The sequence below is a fragment of the Cervus elaphus genome, chromosome 32, assembly GCF_910594005.1.
Source record: "Cervus elaphus chromosome 32, mCerEla1.1, whole genome shotgun sequence".
Classification (NCBI taxonomy): Eukaryota; Metazoa; Chordata; class Mammalia; order Artiodactyla; family Cervidae; genus Cervus; species Cervus elaphus.
Window position 1 is genome coordinate 41,060,443 of NC_057846.1, and position 14,258 is coordinate 41,074,700.

Genomic DNA, 14,258 nt, shown 5'->3' on the forward strand with positions numbered 1-14,258 from the left:
ACTAAACAACAACAAAGTAAATATATAGTTCAAATCGGACCATTTCTAGAAGCCCCTCTAGCCTTCAGAGTATTAACTACAATTCTTAGAAGTTACCATCAGAGGCAATTAAACCTCAAACTGTAGCTGAAATTCTGGGCCAGTGCTTGCTGCTTCTCTGTGACAGTAGTGTGTGTGCTTCCTCACTGGGTGTTCACATTATTGTCACATAGCTCCTGGTGTTAGCGAGGGACACCCAGGAATGTCACTCAGTAGGGTGACAAGAGGGTGGGGAAAGAGAACTCACTTTGCATTTTTGAAAGAACTTTTACTGTGGAAGATAAACTTAACTCTAGATAGGACTAGATAATTTTTGAGCAAACTCTGGGAGATAGTGAATGACAGGGAAGCCTGGAGTGCTGCAGTTCATGGGGTCAAATAGAGCTGGACCCGACTTAGTGACTGAACAACAACAACAATTTTTGAGGTCTCTTCTGATGATGAGATTTATGATTTTGTATTTTCTGTATCTTCTGCCATTTTATTTATTTTTTTGGTCACACTACATAGCTTGCAGGATCTTAGTTCCCTCATCAGGGATTGAAACTAAGCACTTAGCAGTGAAAGTGTTAAGTGAAAGGGTTAAGTCCTAAACACTGGACTTTCAGGGAATTCCATCTGCCATTTTATTTACTTCTTTTTTTGCAAGTAGTCAGTTTCTTTTTCTTTTTTTTTTTTATAATTTTTATTTATTTATTTTTGGCTGTGCTGGGTCTTTTTTGTTGTGGGGGCTTTTCTCTGGTTGTAATGAGCAGGGCCTACTCTCTAGTTCCAATGCACAGGCTTCTCATTGAGGTGGCTTCTTTTGTTGTGGAGCATGAGCTTTAAGGCCTGCGGGCTTCATTAACTGTGGCACCTGGGTGCGGTAGTTTCGGCCTCCTGGTTCTAGAGCACAGGCTCAGTGGTTGTGGTGCACTGGCTTGGTTGCTCCACTGTATGTGGGATCTTCTCAGATCAGGGATCTAACCTGTGTCCCGTGCATCGGCAGGCAGAGTCTTTACCACAGAGCCACCAGGGAAGCCCCCTTCTGCCATTTTAAATATTCACTTCCTGTTGGTTGAAGACATGACTTAAGATTTTCAAAGTGAATAATTGCTATGACTTAAGATCTTTTTCTTTGTGTTTATTACAGAGGTTCCAAAAACTTCAGCTCTTGCAGTGCAGATGACTTTGAGAAGTTAACTTTAAATAAAGGTGGAAACTGCCTTCTCAATATTCCAAAGCGTGATGAAGCCTACAGTGCTCCTTCCTGTGGTAATAGGTTGGTGGATCCTGGGGAAGAATGTGACTGTGGGACGCCAAAGGTCAGTTTAACATGTGATGTTTGCTTTACAAAGTTACCTTGGGATTTGCAAAAAATAAAATAGCTCACTGTGCATGACTCTAGCATAGTTTGGGTAAACTCCGGGAGTTGGTGATGGACAGGGAGGCCTGGCGTGCTGCGATTCATGGGGTCACGAAGAGTCGGACACGACTGAGCGACTGAACTGAACTGAATTGAACTGAGCATAGGAAGTAAAGTAAAATTTAGTGGCAAAATGAAAATTGGTATTTTGCTTGTGGGAATATGTTCCTGGGGGGTTGATTATCCCTTCCTTCCTAGAACATAACCAATGGTGTCATCTGTTCTGGTGTCCAGGAAAGTGCCGTGTTTATTTTTTTATTTTTGCTACCTTCTACCTTTTCTGTTATGGTTATTGAGTCATTTATTTATTTTAAAGAACCACTCAGTTTTTCACTTGGCTCTTTACTTGTAAGTGTTCACTGTTCTGTCACTGTCAGAAACATTGCAGAAACATCTGTTCAGTTGACCTCATTTCAATAATAAATTGAAGCTGGCCCATTCTGCAGAGTTCTTGGTTAACAGCGTTCTTGCTACTCAAATTAGCATTCTCCCTCTGTTAACCTTCAGTTCACCTGCTGTGTCTGGCTTTCTCATACCTGTTAACCACACTTAGAGCCATAAGTCTGGACCCATCTTTATTATTAGTGTTCTGCATCTCAACCAATTTCCTGTCAAAATGGCCTACTTACCACTGTCAGACAAGGCTTAGGAGGAAAACAATTTTTAATTACATTTAAAAAATTAAAAAAAGTTAAATTTAAATTTTAAAGGAATTGATTCAGTTGTGTGTAAACTTTACTATAGTCTCAATTTTTTCCACAAGTGGAATTTCTTTTTCCTTGCCAGATCACACAGTGCCTGGCTTTTGCCAGAAGACTTCACATTCTAGAAGGGCAGTATGTTTTTCTTTGTGTGTTCTGTTTTATTTTGGGGCCATGCTGTATGGCATGCAGGATCTTAGTTCCCTGACCAGGGATCAAACCTGGGCCCTTGGTAGTAAAAGCACTGGGTCCTAACCACTAGACTGCCAAGGAATTCCCAGGCAGTATGTATTTTATGGTGAAATTGTGATGGGCCATCATTGCACTATTCCTGCATGTTAGCAACCTCTGCTTAATGTCTTACATGGTATAATCCTCTCAGTAACCCTTGGAGATTCATTATTTCTTTATACCCTCATTTTCAAATGAGGAAAATAAAGGCTGACGAGGTTATGTTTAATCTCTAAATTAATGTTACACTGTTAGGATGACTAAGCTCTTCTTTCCAGGCATTCTCCTTAATTCTTTTATATGTTTTGATTTCTCCTGTTTACTTCATTATCGAACTAACTGAAATAGTCTGTATTTGCTTCTTGAACTTTTGTACTACAAATTACTCTAGAAAAAAGTATCTCTTCCCCTTTAAATGTCACAGTTATTTTTCTTGGTATTGAAATTTCAAATAGTAAGCACAAGCAAAATTCTTTTCATACTTTTATTTCTTCCATATATTTTTTTAACCTCCTTCTGCTGTGGTAGTTATTCTTATAAGTTTAGTATGTTTCTCTATAGATTTTATTCTGTGTTTATAGACTCATGTACGGTATGTATATTTGTATCATAGTTGGGTTTGTTTGAGGATTTTATTTTTTTTTACATAAATAAAATCTGACTTAGTATGTTATGTAGAATTTTTTTCTATTAATATATCCTGCAGATTTTTTTCCATGTCATTGTTATTTGGACATGATCCTTTGTTTAATATTTCAGTATAAGGAATATATTATGATTTATTTTACTATACTCTCATTAAAGACAGTCACTCACTGTAGTTAGTATTTTTCTGTAGTGAACAGTATATCCTTGTATATGCCCTGAGTATGTGTGTGTGTATGTTCATATATATATATACACACATACAGAAGTCTTTTTCTAAGATAATTACATAAAGGTAGAATTGTTGAATTGAAAAGCATGTGTTTTTTTATTTTATTAGAGACTATCGAGTTTCCTGGAAGAAGGGTGTGTCAGTTTGTACTTTTACCAAAAGAATGTCATGGCATTTAGTGCGCCTCCCACTTCCCCCATAATTTTGTAACTGAGCAAGGTACAAGTTTTACTCCTGTTTCAAGATTTTCATCATATAGCCCCTCTATGTTCTATTATTTTTTTCTAGCATTTTTGTAATTTAAATTTTTTATATTAGCTCTATAATTGTGGGGGGGGGTCATGTGGAGAGTGAGCTACAAAACCATTTAAAATGGTAGTTTCACCATAAACAAAATTCCTGTATACATAGTCTGTCTCCTGATCCTCTTTTCTTTTATGAAGCCATCTGTCTGTCTTACATAGTATTTTTGAAAAAAAAATTAACAACTTTACTGAAGTATATTGAATACAAGGTAAAAAAACCCCCCAAATTCGAACTTAGATAAGAAAAGGCTTTATTCAGAAGAAAGACTGTTGTAACAGGGAGAATACGCTGATCTCAGAAATCTGGAAGCATCTCAAAATCAAACAGAAAGATTTTTCTTTTATAGGGTAGAGGTGGGGCAAACGGGGCGGGAGCGGGGGGTGGGAAATGCCCAGTGAGGTCTCATAGGAAGTTGTCCTGTGGGTCTGGTGATTTCCAGGAGAAGCTGAAGCTGATAAGGGGTGGGGATACTTGCCCTCAAGTACTTGGGGGAGGGGCACGTATCACCAAGTATCTTTTTTTGTGCAGACAAGTAGAGTTCAAGGGTCTACAGGAAAGAAAGAAGCTTCACTAAAGTTTGGCCAAGACAAAGCTAGGGTAAGAAACAGGCAATTATGAACACTTGTCAACAATGAACTGCATCTGTTTAAAACACAGAAGTTCTTTTTAACAATTATTATTATCATTTTTTATCTTTATTTTGATTTTCTTGTCATACTGCATGGCATGTGGAATCTCAGTTTCCTGACCAGGGTTGGAACCCATGCCTCCTGTGTTGGAAGTCTTACCCACTGGACCTCCAGGAAAGTCTCCCTTAAAACATTTATTATTGCTGTTATTTTTAATTTATTTATTTTTATTATTTTATTTGTTCTAATTTTTAAATTTGTAAAATTTTTTCTTTCTTGTTTTGCCACCCTGCATGGCATGTGGACTCATTGTTTCTTAACCAGGGATCAAACCCACACCCCCTGCAGTGGGAACAGAGTCTTAACCACTGGACTGCCTGGGAAGTCTCAACTAAAAGTACTAAAGCATACACGTTAAGCTTTGATACCTGTTTTCATATGTGAAACTGTCACCACAATCAAGATAATGCACATATCATCTCAGAAAGTTCTTTGTGACGCTTGGCACCCCTTATCATTTCCCAGTCCTCCTTAGGCCCTCACTGATCTGTTCTCATTAGTGTGCATTTCCTAGGATTTCATGTAAATGGAATGACTCTTTTTTATCTAGGTTCATTCACTCAGCATAGTTATTTTGAGCTTCATCCATGTTGAATGCTGCTGTGTCAGTGGTTCATTCCTTTTCATTGTTGCTCATCATTGAGTAGTATGGAGATGCTACCTGCTGTTTATCCATCTGTTGATGGGTATTTGGGTTGTTTCCACACCAAAAGCTGCTGTGAACATTCACGGTCAAGTCTTTATGTGGATTTATGTTTTCACTTCTCTTGGGTGAATACCTTGGAGTGAAGTGACTGGGACATATGATGGGTGTATATTTGACTTTCCAAGGAACTTTCAAACTGTTTTCCAAAGTGGTTTTACCATTTCACATTCTTGTAATCATTGTACCTGAGTTCTGGTTCTTTTTAAGTCCTTTCTTCCACCTCATATGGTCATTCTTTTCAATTTTGGCCTTTCTGTTAGATGTGAAGTGGTGCCTTAATGAGGTTTTAATTTCCTTCTCCCTAATGACTAGTGATCTGAACGTGTTTTCATGTGCTTATTTGCCATCTCTATCTCTTTTTTGGTGACATGTCTCTTAAACTCCTTCCTGCCTTTAAAAATTGGGTTGTTTTCTCATTATTGAATTTTGAGAGTACTTCTTATGTTCTAGATAACAAATACTTTATCAGATATATGATTTGCAAGTATATTCTCCTATTCTTTTCTTTTAAGTACTTTAACAGTATCTGTTGACGAGTAGAAGTTTTATATTTTGATGAAGCCAGATTGTGCCTAATGGGTTGTGCTTTTGTTGTTGTATCTAAGAAATCTTTGCCTAATCCAAGATTGCAAATGTTTTATCCTGGGAGCTTTATCATTTTAGGTTATGTATTTATTTAGGCTTATGATCCATTTTGACTTATTTTTTTTGTATGGTGCGTGGTTTTAGATAATTTTCCAAATTTTTATTATGAAATAATTGCAAACTGACAGAATGTTGCAAAAACAGTCCAAAGAGTCCTATGTATTTTTCACTCACTTTCCCACAAAGGGTGACAAATTATGTAGTGATAGAGCCATATCATACGAGTGATCCTGACATTGGTATGTTAACTATTAATAGTTACAGACTTTATTCAGCTTTTACCATTTTTAACCTGCAGTCATGTGTATACTTTTATGTCGTTTTATGCCATATAGAGATTTATGTAACCACCACCTCAATTAAAATACAGAACTATTCCATCAACACAAAAGAACTCCCTCCTGCTACCTCACTGTAATCACATCCACCCTGACTCTGGCCCTTATCCCTGCCCCTGGCTTCCATCTGTGGTTTTGCCATTTCAGTAATATTTTTCACTGCAATAATAATGGAATCATACAACATATAACCTTTTGAGGCTGACTTTTCTCACTAAGCGTAATGTTTTTGAGGTCAGTCTATGTTGTTGTTTCATTACTTTTTATTGGGGACTAACAGTCCATTGTATGGATGTTACTTCAGAGATTTGGAAAAATGTCTAGGCTGGTATTTTCACTAGCACAAAGGGCCTATCTGACGTTTGTTAACGTCATCCATTAAAAGATATCTAGGTTGTTTCTAGTATTTTGCTATTATGACTAAATCTTCCATGAATTATATTCCACTCTTTATCATCAGAGAATTAAAGAAAAATATGGTCTTCATGAGTAAAGAGATGAATCTCAGCAGAGAAACGTATAATAAAGAACCAAATGGAAATTATAAAACTTACCAAAAAGTTTAATAAGTGAGATTCATGGATATAATTAATAGCAGAGTAAGATGGCAGAAAAAGAGTCAATGAACATAAAGTAGAACAAAAGAAATAATCCACATCTAAAGGAAAAAGAGAAAAAATTAAAAAATAAATGAACAGAATATCAGGGACATGTAAGCAATATCAACTAGCCTAATGGAATTATAAGTGAAATCTCAAGAGGAGAGGGAGAAGGAGAGAAGAAAAGTATTCAAAGAAATAATGGCTGAAAATTTCCCATATTTAACAGAAAACATTGAGTTACAATTCCAAAACACTAAGTAAAGCCAAGTCAGAATCATTACAAAGATTGATCGTGGGTACATTGTAATTAAAGTGCTGAGATAAACAGAAAATAAGGGAAGAAGTCAGAAGAAAATCTGGAACAAATAGATTAATAGTGGCTGATTTTGGGGCCAGAATGCAATAGAACGGCAGATTTATGGTTCTGAAAGGAAAAAAACCCATCATCCTAGAATTCTGTAACATAGGAAAATAAATATTCTTCAATAATTGAAACTTATTTCCCCTACCTTCTTCTTGCCTCCTTGTCTTCCTCCTCCTTTCTCCTTCTTTTCATGAACAATTTAGACCTCAAGACATTAGTTTCAACATAGGAGAGAAGCTGTGTCTGGGTGGGAGGTTGGAGGGTGGGAGTACAGAGCCATGGTGGTCCAAAGTGGGGTGAGAGAAGTCATGCAGTATAATGTCCACATGGGTAAAAACCTACCCTGCAGAGAAATCAGACCCTGAGCATGAAGAGAAGTGCATTTATGGATGCTTAATTTCCTGTGGAAATTGGAGAAGGAACGGGCTACCCACTCCAGTATTCTGATCGGGAGAATTCCACAGACCGTATAGTCCATGGGGTCACAAAGAGTCAGACACGACTGAGCGACTCAATTTCCTGTGATCATTAAACATACTGTAATAGATTGAATGTTTGTGTTCCACAAATCCATGTGTTGAAACCCTAACCCCCAAGTATATCTGTATTTGGAGAAGGGACCTCCAGGAAAGTAATTAAGATTAAATGAGGTCATAAGGGTGGGTCTTGATCTGATAGGATTAATGTTCTTATGAAAAAGAGCTTGCTTGCTCCCTTCTCTTGACACATGCTCTGAAGAAAGGCCATGTGAGCACTCAGCGAGGAGGCATCTGTCTGCAAGCCAGGATCTGTCTGCAAGTCTGTGCCAGAAACTGAATTGGCTAGGACTTTGATCTTGGGTCTCTAACCTCCAGAGCTGTGACATGATAAATTTCTTTTGTTTAAGTCATTAGTCTATGGTATCTTATTCTGGTAATCCCAGCAGACTAAGACACATACTCTCAGTCCTTTGAAATACTGTTGAGACCTAGATAATAGCTGAACAGTCGCTGATAAATCCAGAAGGATAGTAAGTGACTTGTCTCCAGAGTACCTCTTACAGCCAGGTTAGAAAGAAGCATAGGTTGAAAGGAAGAATTTTGTTAATGAGTCTTGATGGCAATAATTTCTTTCTTTATTGACAGTCTTTTTCTCTTCTCAGGAATGTGAATCGGACCCTTGCTGTGAAGGAAAGACCTGTAAACTTAAATCATTTGCTGAATGTGCATATGGTGCCTGTTGTCAAGACTGTCGGGTAGGGAATTCCTCCCTATTTGGGGAAAAAAAAAATAGGAAAAGGAAAAATGTGCCTGTATCAAAATTGGTTTTCTCTGATCTGTAAGAGAGCACTATTTTTATTACATGACTAGATGGAAAATTTTATGATACTTGTTTGCAGTTTTGTATCATCTTCTTATATGGCAAATGGTCTAGAGATTTTTTTTCCTAAGTAGAAACATTTTTTTTTTCTGATTTATGAGTGACCTGTGTTTTTCATTAAAAATTCAACAATAGAAAGTTGATACTGAAAGACCCTCTGTCATTTTATCCCCTTCATTTAGCCATTGTTGATAATTTATTAGTCACTTTTTCCTATGTAAATATGAAGGGGGGTGTGTGTGTGTGTGTGTGTGTAAGTGGATAAACATGGGTAAACATATTTTTACTATGCTCTTTTTTCAGCAATATACTATTGATTTTCTTCTATTCATTTAGTTCTTTAGGTTTATACAGTTAGTGTTCCTTTATATGGCTGTACCATAATTTATTTATCTTGCCAACTAATGATGGACATTTAGATTGCTTCCAATTTTTGCTTATAAGTAGAATTGCTGGAACAGAGTATGCATGTGAAAATTTTGACAGACATTTTTATACTGTCTACAGATGTGCCAGTCTGTATTTGCCAGTGTAATCAATGCACTGATAACTGTGCAGTGTACAGTATTGATTATACTATATGATCATTATTTTTGTTTTCTCTTACTAACATGTCTTCCTTGGTGGCTCAGATGGTAAAGTGTCTGCCTGCAATGTAGGAGACCCAGGTTCGATCCCGAAGTTGGGAAGATCCCCTGGAGAAGGAAATGGCAACCCTCTCCAGTATTCTTGCCTGGAGAATCCCATGGACAGAGGAGCCTGGTGGGCTGCAGTTCATGGGGTTACAAAGAGGCAGACACGACTGAGCGACTAACATTTTGACTTCGCTTATTAAACATTTGTTGTTAGCCAGTGTTATAATCCAGGTTAGTTTGATAGGTGTAAAGTGCTTTTATATCTTCATTTAATTTGCATTTCTTTTGGTCATCTATGATGCTCTGCTTTTTTCATTTTCCATATTTCATGACTTTTATAAATTTCCTGTTACTGGCCTTTGTTCACTATTCTATTGGGTTATTTAATCTTCTGTTTTTGTTAGACCTTCTTATAGATATAAATACTGTGGTTTCAAATTTGGTTAATTTGTGGGAATTTTCCTGATATTCCTGTTCAATTTCAATCCTATTATCCTAGTTCCGTCCAGGAGGCACTTTGTGCCGAGGAAAAACCAACGAATGTGATGTTCCGGAGTATTGCAATGGTTCTTCTCAGTTCTGTCAGCCAGATGTTTTTATTCAGAATGGGTATCCTTGCCAGAATAACAAAGCCTACTGTTACAATGGCATGTGCCAGTATTACGATGCTCAGTGTCAAGTCATCTTTGGCTCAAGTAAGATACTTTATTTATATTGATTGCTTTGCTTTTATTTATGTATTTTTTGTTTTAGTTTTTGTTAAAAATGAAAATTGAACATTATTGCTAAAATTGAAGTTCTCTTTCCTGTCTCCTATCACGTCTCCATCTTTCCTTCTCCATAGGCAGTCAAGGTCATGAATTTGATGCGTCCAAGTTCATTTGGTGATTTTTGCTTTTACTTTCTCACCGCTCTGTCCTGTGTATATTAATATTATATGTATATATACATGCACAGTATTGTATTTTAGCTTTAATAAACTCATGTAAATAGTATGGGGATATACACATGGGTCTTCTCTTTTCATTGTTCACTCAGAATGTTTTTGCATTCTGTCTATATTGCTGTATTTAGATCACAGAGCATTAGAGTATTGTGTTATATAATTGGAATCCATTCTTTTCCTAGTAGTATATATATATATATATATATATATATATCTTTATTTTGTGTGTCTTAAAAAATGTTTTTTTTAATCAAAGTTATACATACATTAGATTATAGAGTCAAATTATTCATCAAGGTTTTATGAAAAAGTAAAATGTACTTCTGGGCTTCCCAGGTGGTGCTGTGGTAAAAGAACCCACCTGCAAATACGGGAGATGCAAGAGATGAGGGTTCAATCTGTCTGGAAGGTCCCCTGGAGTAGGAAATGGCAACCCATTCCAGTATTCTCTCCTGGAAAATTCCATGAACAGAAGAGCCTGGCAGGCTACAGACCATAGGGTTGCACGACTGAGCACGCACTCATCAAAGTACTCCCACTTAATAGTCCATCCCTGAAGGCCACCACTTTAACCTTTTCTTCCTCCCTTCTGGTTAATTACTTTGTTACTGGCTCTAGGTCTTTAGATAATTCCTTGGTCATGCTACTTTTTAAATTTTTCCATTCTAGGTGTTAAATGTTAATTTTTCACTGTGGAGGATAAGGATTAAATTTCTTCCCTTCTCTTATCCCAACACTTGTCAACTCTTACCCTACTCATGTTCATTTTTCATTCTCCATCTTCTTAATATGGATTAATTATAATTTTAGGTAGAGCTGTGTTGACTCTTGTAATCTTGTGATTTATAACAAACAAATAAAAAAATTGGTCTTTGTTCAGTTCCTGGCACGAACTCCTAATATCTTTGGAATTTCCCAAATGATAAGAGCCTTGAAAGTGTCTTTTGTTATGTCAGTCAGGTGACTTTTTGGCAAACCCCTTGGTAACCTAAAGATGGGCTGGTTGCCAGAGAACAAACCCTGTGGTTAGTGGTTGGAACTTTAAGTCCCCGTACCTCTGGGGAGGGGAGAGGGACCGGAGATGGAGTTACTCTCCAGTGGCCAGTGGTTTAATCAATTTGCCCATATAATGAAGCCTCTGTAAAAACCGGAAAGGCAAGTTTGGAGAGCTTGGGACTTAGTGAACTTGTGGAGAGGCAGGAAGAGAGCCTGGAACCTCCAAGCCCCTTTCTCCATACCTTGCCCTGTGCATCTCTTCCATCTGGCTGTTCCTGAATTATTGATATATTCTTTGATAATAAACCAGTAATCTAGTGAGTAAAAGTTTCTCTGAGTTCTGTGAGCTGCTGTAGCAAATTAAATCCAAGGAGGGAATCATGGAAACTTGGACCAGATAGGGACTAAGGAGAGACCCTCTCAGGAGAGACCTGCTCAGTCGTGTCCAACTCTTTGCGCCCCCATAGACTGTAGCCCACCAGGCTCCACTGTCCATGGAATTTTCCAGGCAAGAATACTGGAGTGGGTTGCCATGCCCTTCTCCAGGGGACCTTCCCAACCCAGGGATCAAACCCAGGTCTCCCACATTGCAGGCGGATTCTTTACCATCTGAACACCAGGGAAGCCCTCTGATATATTGGTTTGTCCAAAAAGTTAATTGGTTTTTCTCCAAGATGTTATGGAAAAACCTGAACAAACTTTTTGGCCAAACCAATATTTTGCACTAATGGGCAGGTTTGTTGCTGTTTAGTCACTCAGTTGTGTCCGACTCTTTTGCAACCTCATGGGCGGTAGTCCAGTGGGCTTCGTTGTCCATGGGATTCTCTAGGCAAGAATACTGGGGTGGGTTGCTATTTCCTCCTCCAGGGAATCTTCTCAACCCATGGATTGAGCCCATGTCTCTGCATCTTCTGAATTGCAGGTGAATTCTTTACTGCTGAGCCACAGGGGAAGCCCTGATGAGCAGGTTATTGCAGACGAAAAAAGTAATTACAGATGGGGGGTTGTTATTAATTTAGCTGCATTTTCTTATATAAATGTGAGCATATGTGTTTTGCTAGGGTTATTGCCATGTGACGTTTATCCTGTGCAAGTATTCTGCATCCATTTTCAGATTATTTCATCTCTGCCTCTTTTTTATTCCATCTCCTTGCAGTGCATGTCCATTTTCTTTTAAACCGAACAATATTGTACCAGGTGTGTAAGATAGACACATGTATTTCCATCATTATATGGAAAGTACTACCGTTTTGGCTGCAAAATATTTCCAAATAAAATATTTTAGGAATATATATAAGTGGCAAAGTTGAGCATTAAAGGATACACGTATAAAATACAAGAAAACAAGAATGGATTGTTTGGGTCAGTGTCATGGCTGTTTGTCAGTGTAATTAATACCTAAATTAAGCTTCCATATATGGTAAATTGGGCTGCCCTGGTAGCTCAGTGGTAAAGAATCCACCTGCCAATGCAGGACATGCAGGTTTGATCCCTGTGTGAAAAAATAATAGCTGGCAGTGTTTTCAACAACCCTCCCGAGCCTGATCTAACCAGGGGTGCAGTGGAGCTGTGAGAACACTGAAAATAAGTAGACTGAAAGTGCTGCCGTACTGTGCATGGTTTTTGATTTATTTATAATTTCATCTTCTTTAATGACACTTCTTTGAGGACTTGAGTGTTCGAGTCCATGCTAGCGTATAAGTACCAACTAGGCTTTATCTTTACATTTTGTTGTTAGTTATAAATGTGGAGCGAAATGTTTCACCTGTAGGTTCTGAAATCTTTTCATAGTTGTTGAGGCAGTTCATCCAGGCATATGGACTGTTGTGGCGAATGCTTTTATTTCTGAATTAAATTGCCAAGTCTTAAAAACATTAAAAATTAAAAAAAATTGTTTTTTAGTATAGTTGATCTACAATGTTGTGTTAGTTTCAGGTGTACAAAAAAAATTTTTTTTTTGATGTTACAGAAGCCAAGGCTGCCCCAAAGGAATGTTTCCTTGATGTGAATTCCAAAGGTGACAGATTTGGCAATTGTGGTTTCTCTGGCAATGAATACAAGAAGTGTGCCATTGGGTAAGTGGAGGCAAAAAAAAAAAAAAAAGAAAAGCACATGAAAGAATGTGATACTAGTCATCTGTGGGAAGTTTTATAGCTCCTTGTGACTGCTTTCTCCTCTTAAATATATAACTTTTCAGACTTACAATTTTGTAAAAAATGGCTTCAGAGAGACTGAATAGGAATGGTAAAATAATTCATAGCTTTTGACATTATCTGTCTAAAATGTAATGTTTTTTTATAATGTCACTTTTGTTTATTCTTGTTCTATAGTAAGAACCTCAAATAAACGTTCTTCTTCTTTTTCCTTTTGTTAAAAAATTATGCTGCTAAACCCCTATATAAAGGTACCTGCAGAATTAATTCAGAACTTCATAATTTTCTTCTGGCTCTGTATAATTTTTAAGTGATTAATTAGAAAACATTTTTGTTTCTATAACATTTGCACATTGTGAAAAATAATATCAAAGTTATAAACAAGAGAAAAGTTATCATGATCTCTCTTTCTGTATATGTCCACTAATTTCGGTGTTTGTACATCTTCCTTTATTTTGCTTCTGTGCACTCTACACACACACACACACTAACGTTAATTTTACAGAATTGGAGTTAGTCTCTAATACTGTGCTTTCCAGATACACGGATAGATAAATGTAGGTATGTAAACATATAAATCATTCTGAATGGAGCTCTTCTGGTGGATGTGAGGGAAGGAAATTCCTGCCACCTGAGGTTCACCCAGAGGCTTTGACCATGAAGCCATGGGGCTCTAGAGAATAAACTCGCTAGACTGTATTATATCTGTTGCAGTGCTAACATTCTGTATCAATTATTTTGTTTTTTATAATATTCATATTTTTATTCTAAAAATGGTTGTAAAAAGCCAAAAAAATTAAATATATAATGCTGTGCTTCTCTTCTACCCACTTCATCTCCTACTCTGTTAGTTAATAACCAAGCAACTGAGGTAAAACTGCTCATGAAGAAGAAATAACAACCATGACATCCATGTTCCTAAATCTAACAGAGTATCTTTAGGTCTTCAAGCTTCTGAACCTTTCAGTAGCATTCATATATGTTGACCATTTTCTCCTTGAAGAAGCCCCTTTCCTTGGCTTTTGCGTGGAATGCTCTTCTAGTATTTTTCTCTGTTTCTGGATGCTTCTTTAATGTATTTATTTGTAGGCTCATCTTTCTCTACTGAGCCATTAAATGTTGAGAAATACTTCCACTCTACTGATCTGGCCCTCTGCCACAGGCCCTTGGCATGTGCTATTCCTTCTGCCTAGTTTGCTCTTCTGTCTCTGCCAGATCTCATTTTAACTAACTCCTCTAAGATAGAAGAATAGCAAGGAAAGATAA

General features: G+C 37.2%; 1 protein-coding gene across 2 annotated transcripts in view; it reads left to right on the forward strand.

Annotated features, from left to right (window-relative positions):
- Positions 1-14,258, forward strand: part of ADAM9 (ADAM metallopeptidase domain 9) — an 88,406-nt gene that overhangs the window by 46,768 nt on the left and 27,380 nt on the right. For both annotated transcript variants that reach the window (XM_043893432.1, XM_043893434.1), the window contains 4 exons: positions 1,172-1,343; positions 8,045-8,137; positions 9,397-9,592; positions 12,809-12,914. In XM_043893432.1, the coding sequence (XP_043749367.1) occupies positions 1,172-1,343; positions 8,045-8,137; positions 9,397-9,592; positions 12,809-12,914 (567 nt within the window). The remainder of the gene's footprint in view (positions 1-1,171; positions 1,344-8,044; positions 8,138-9,396; positions 9,593-12,808; positions 12,915-14,258) is intronic.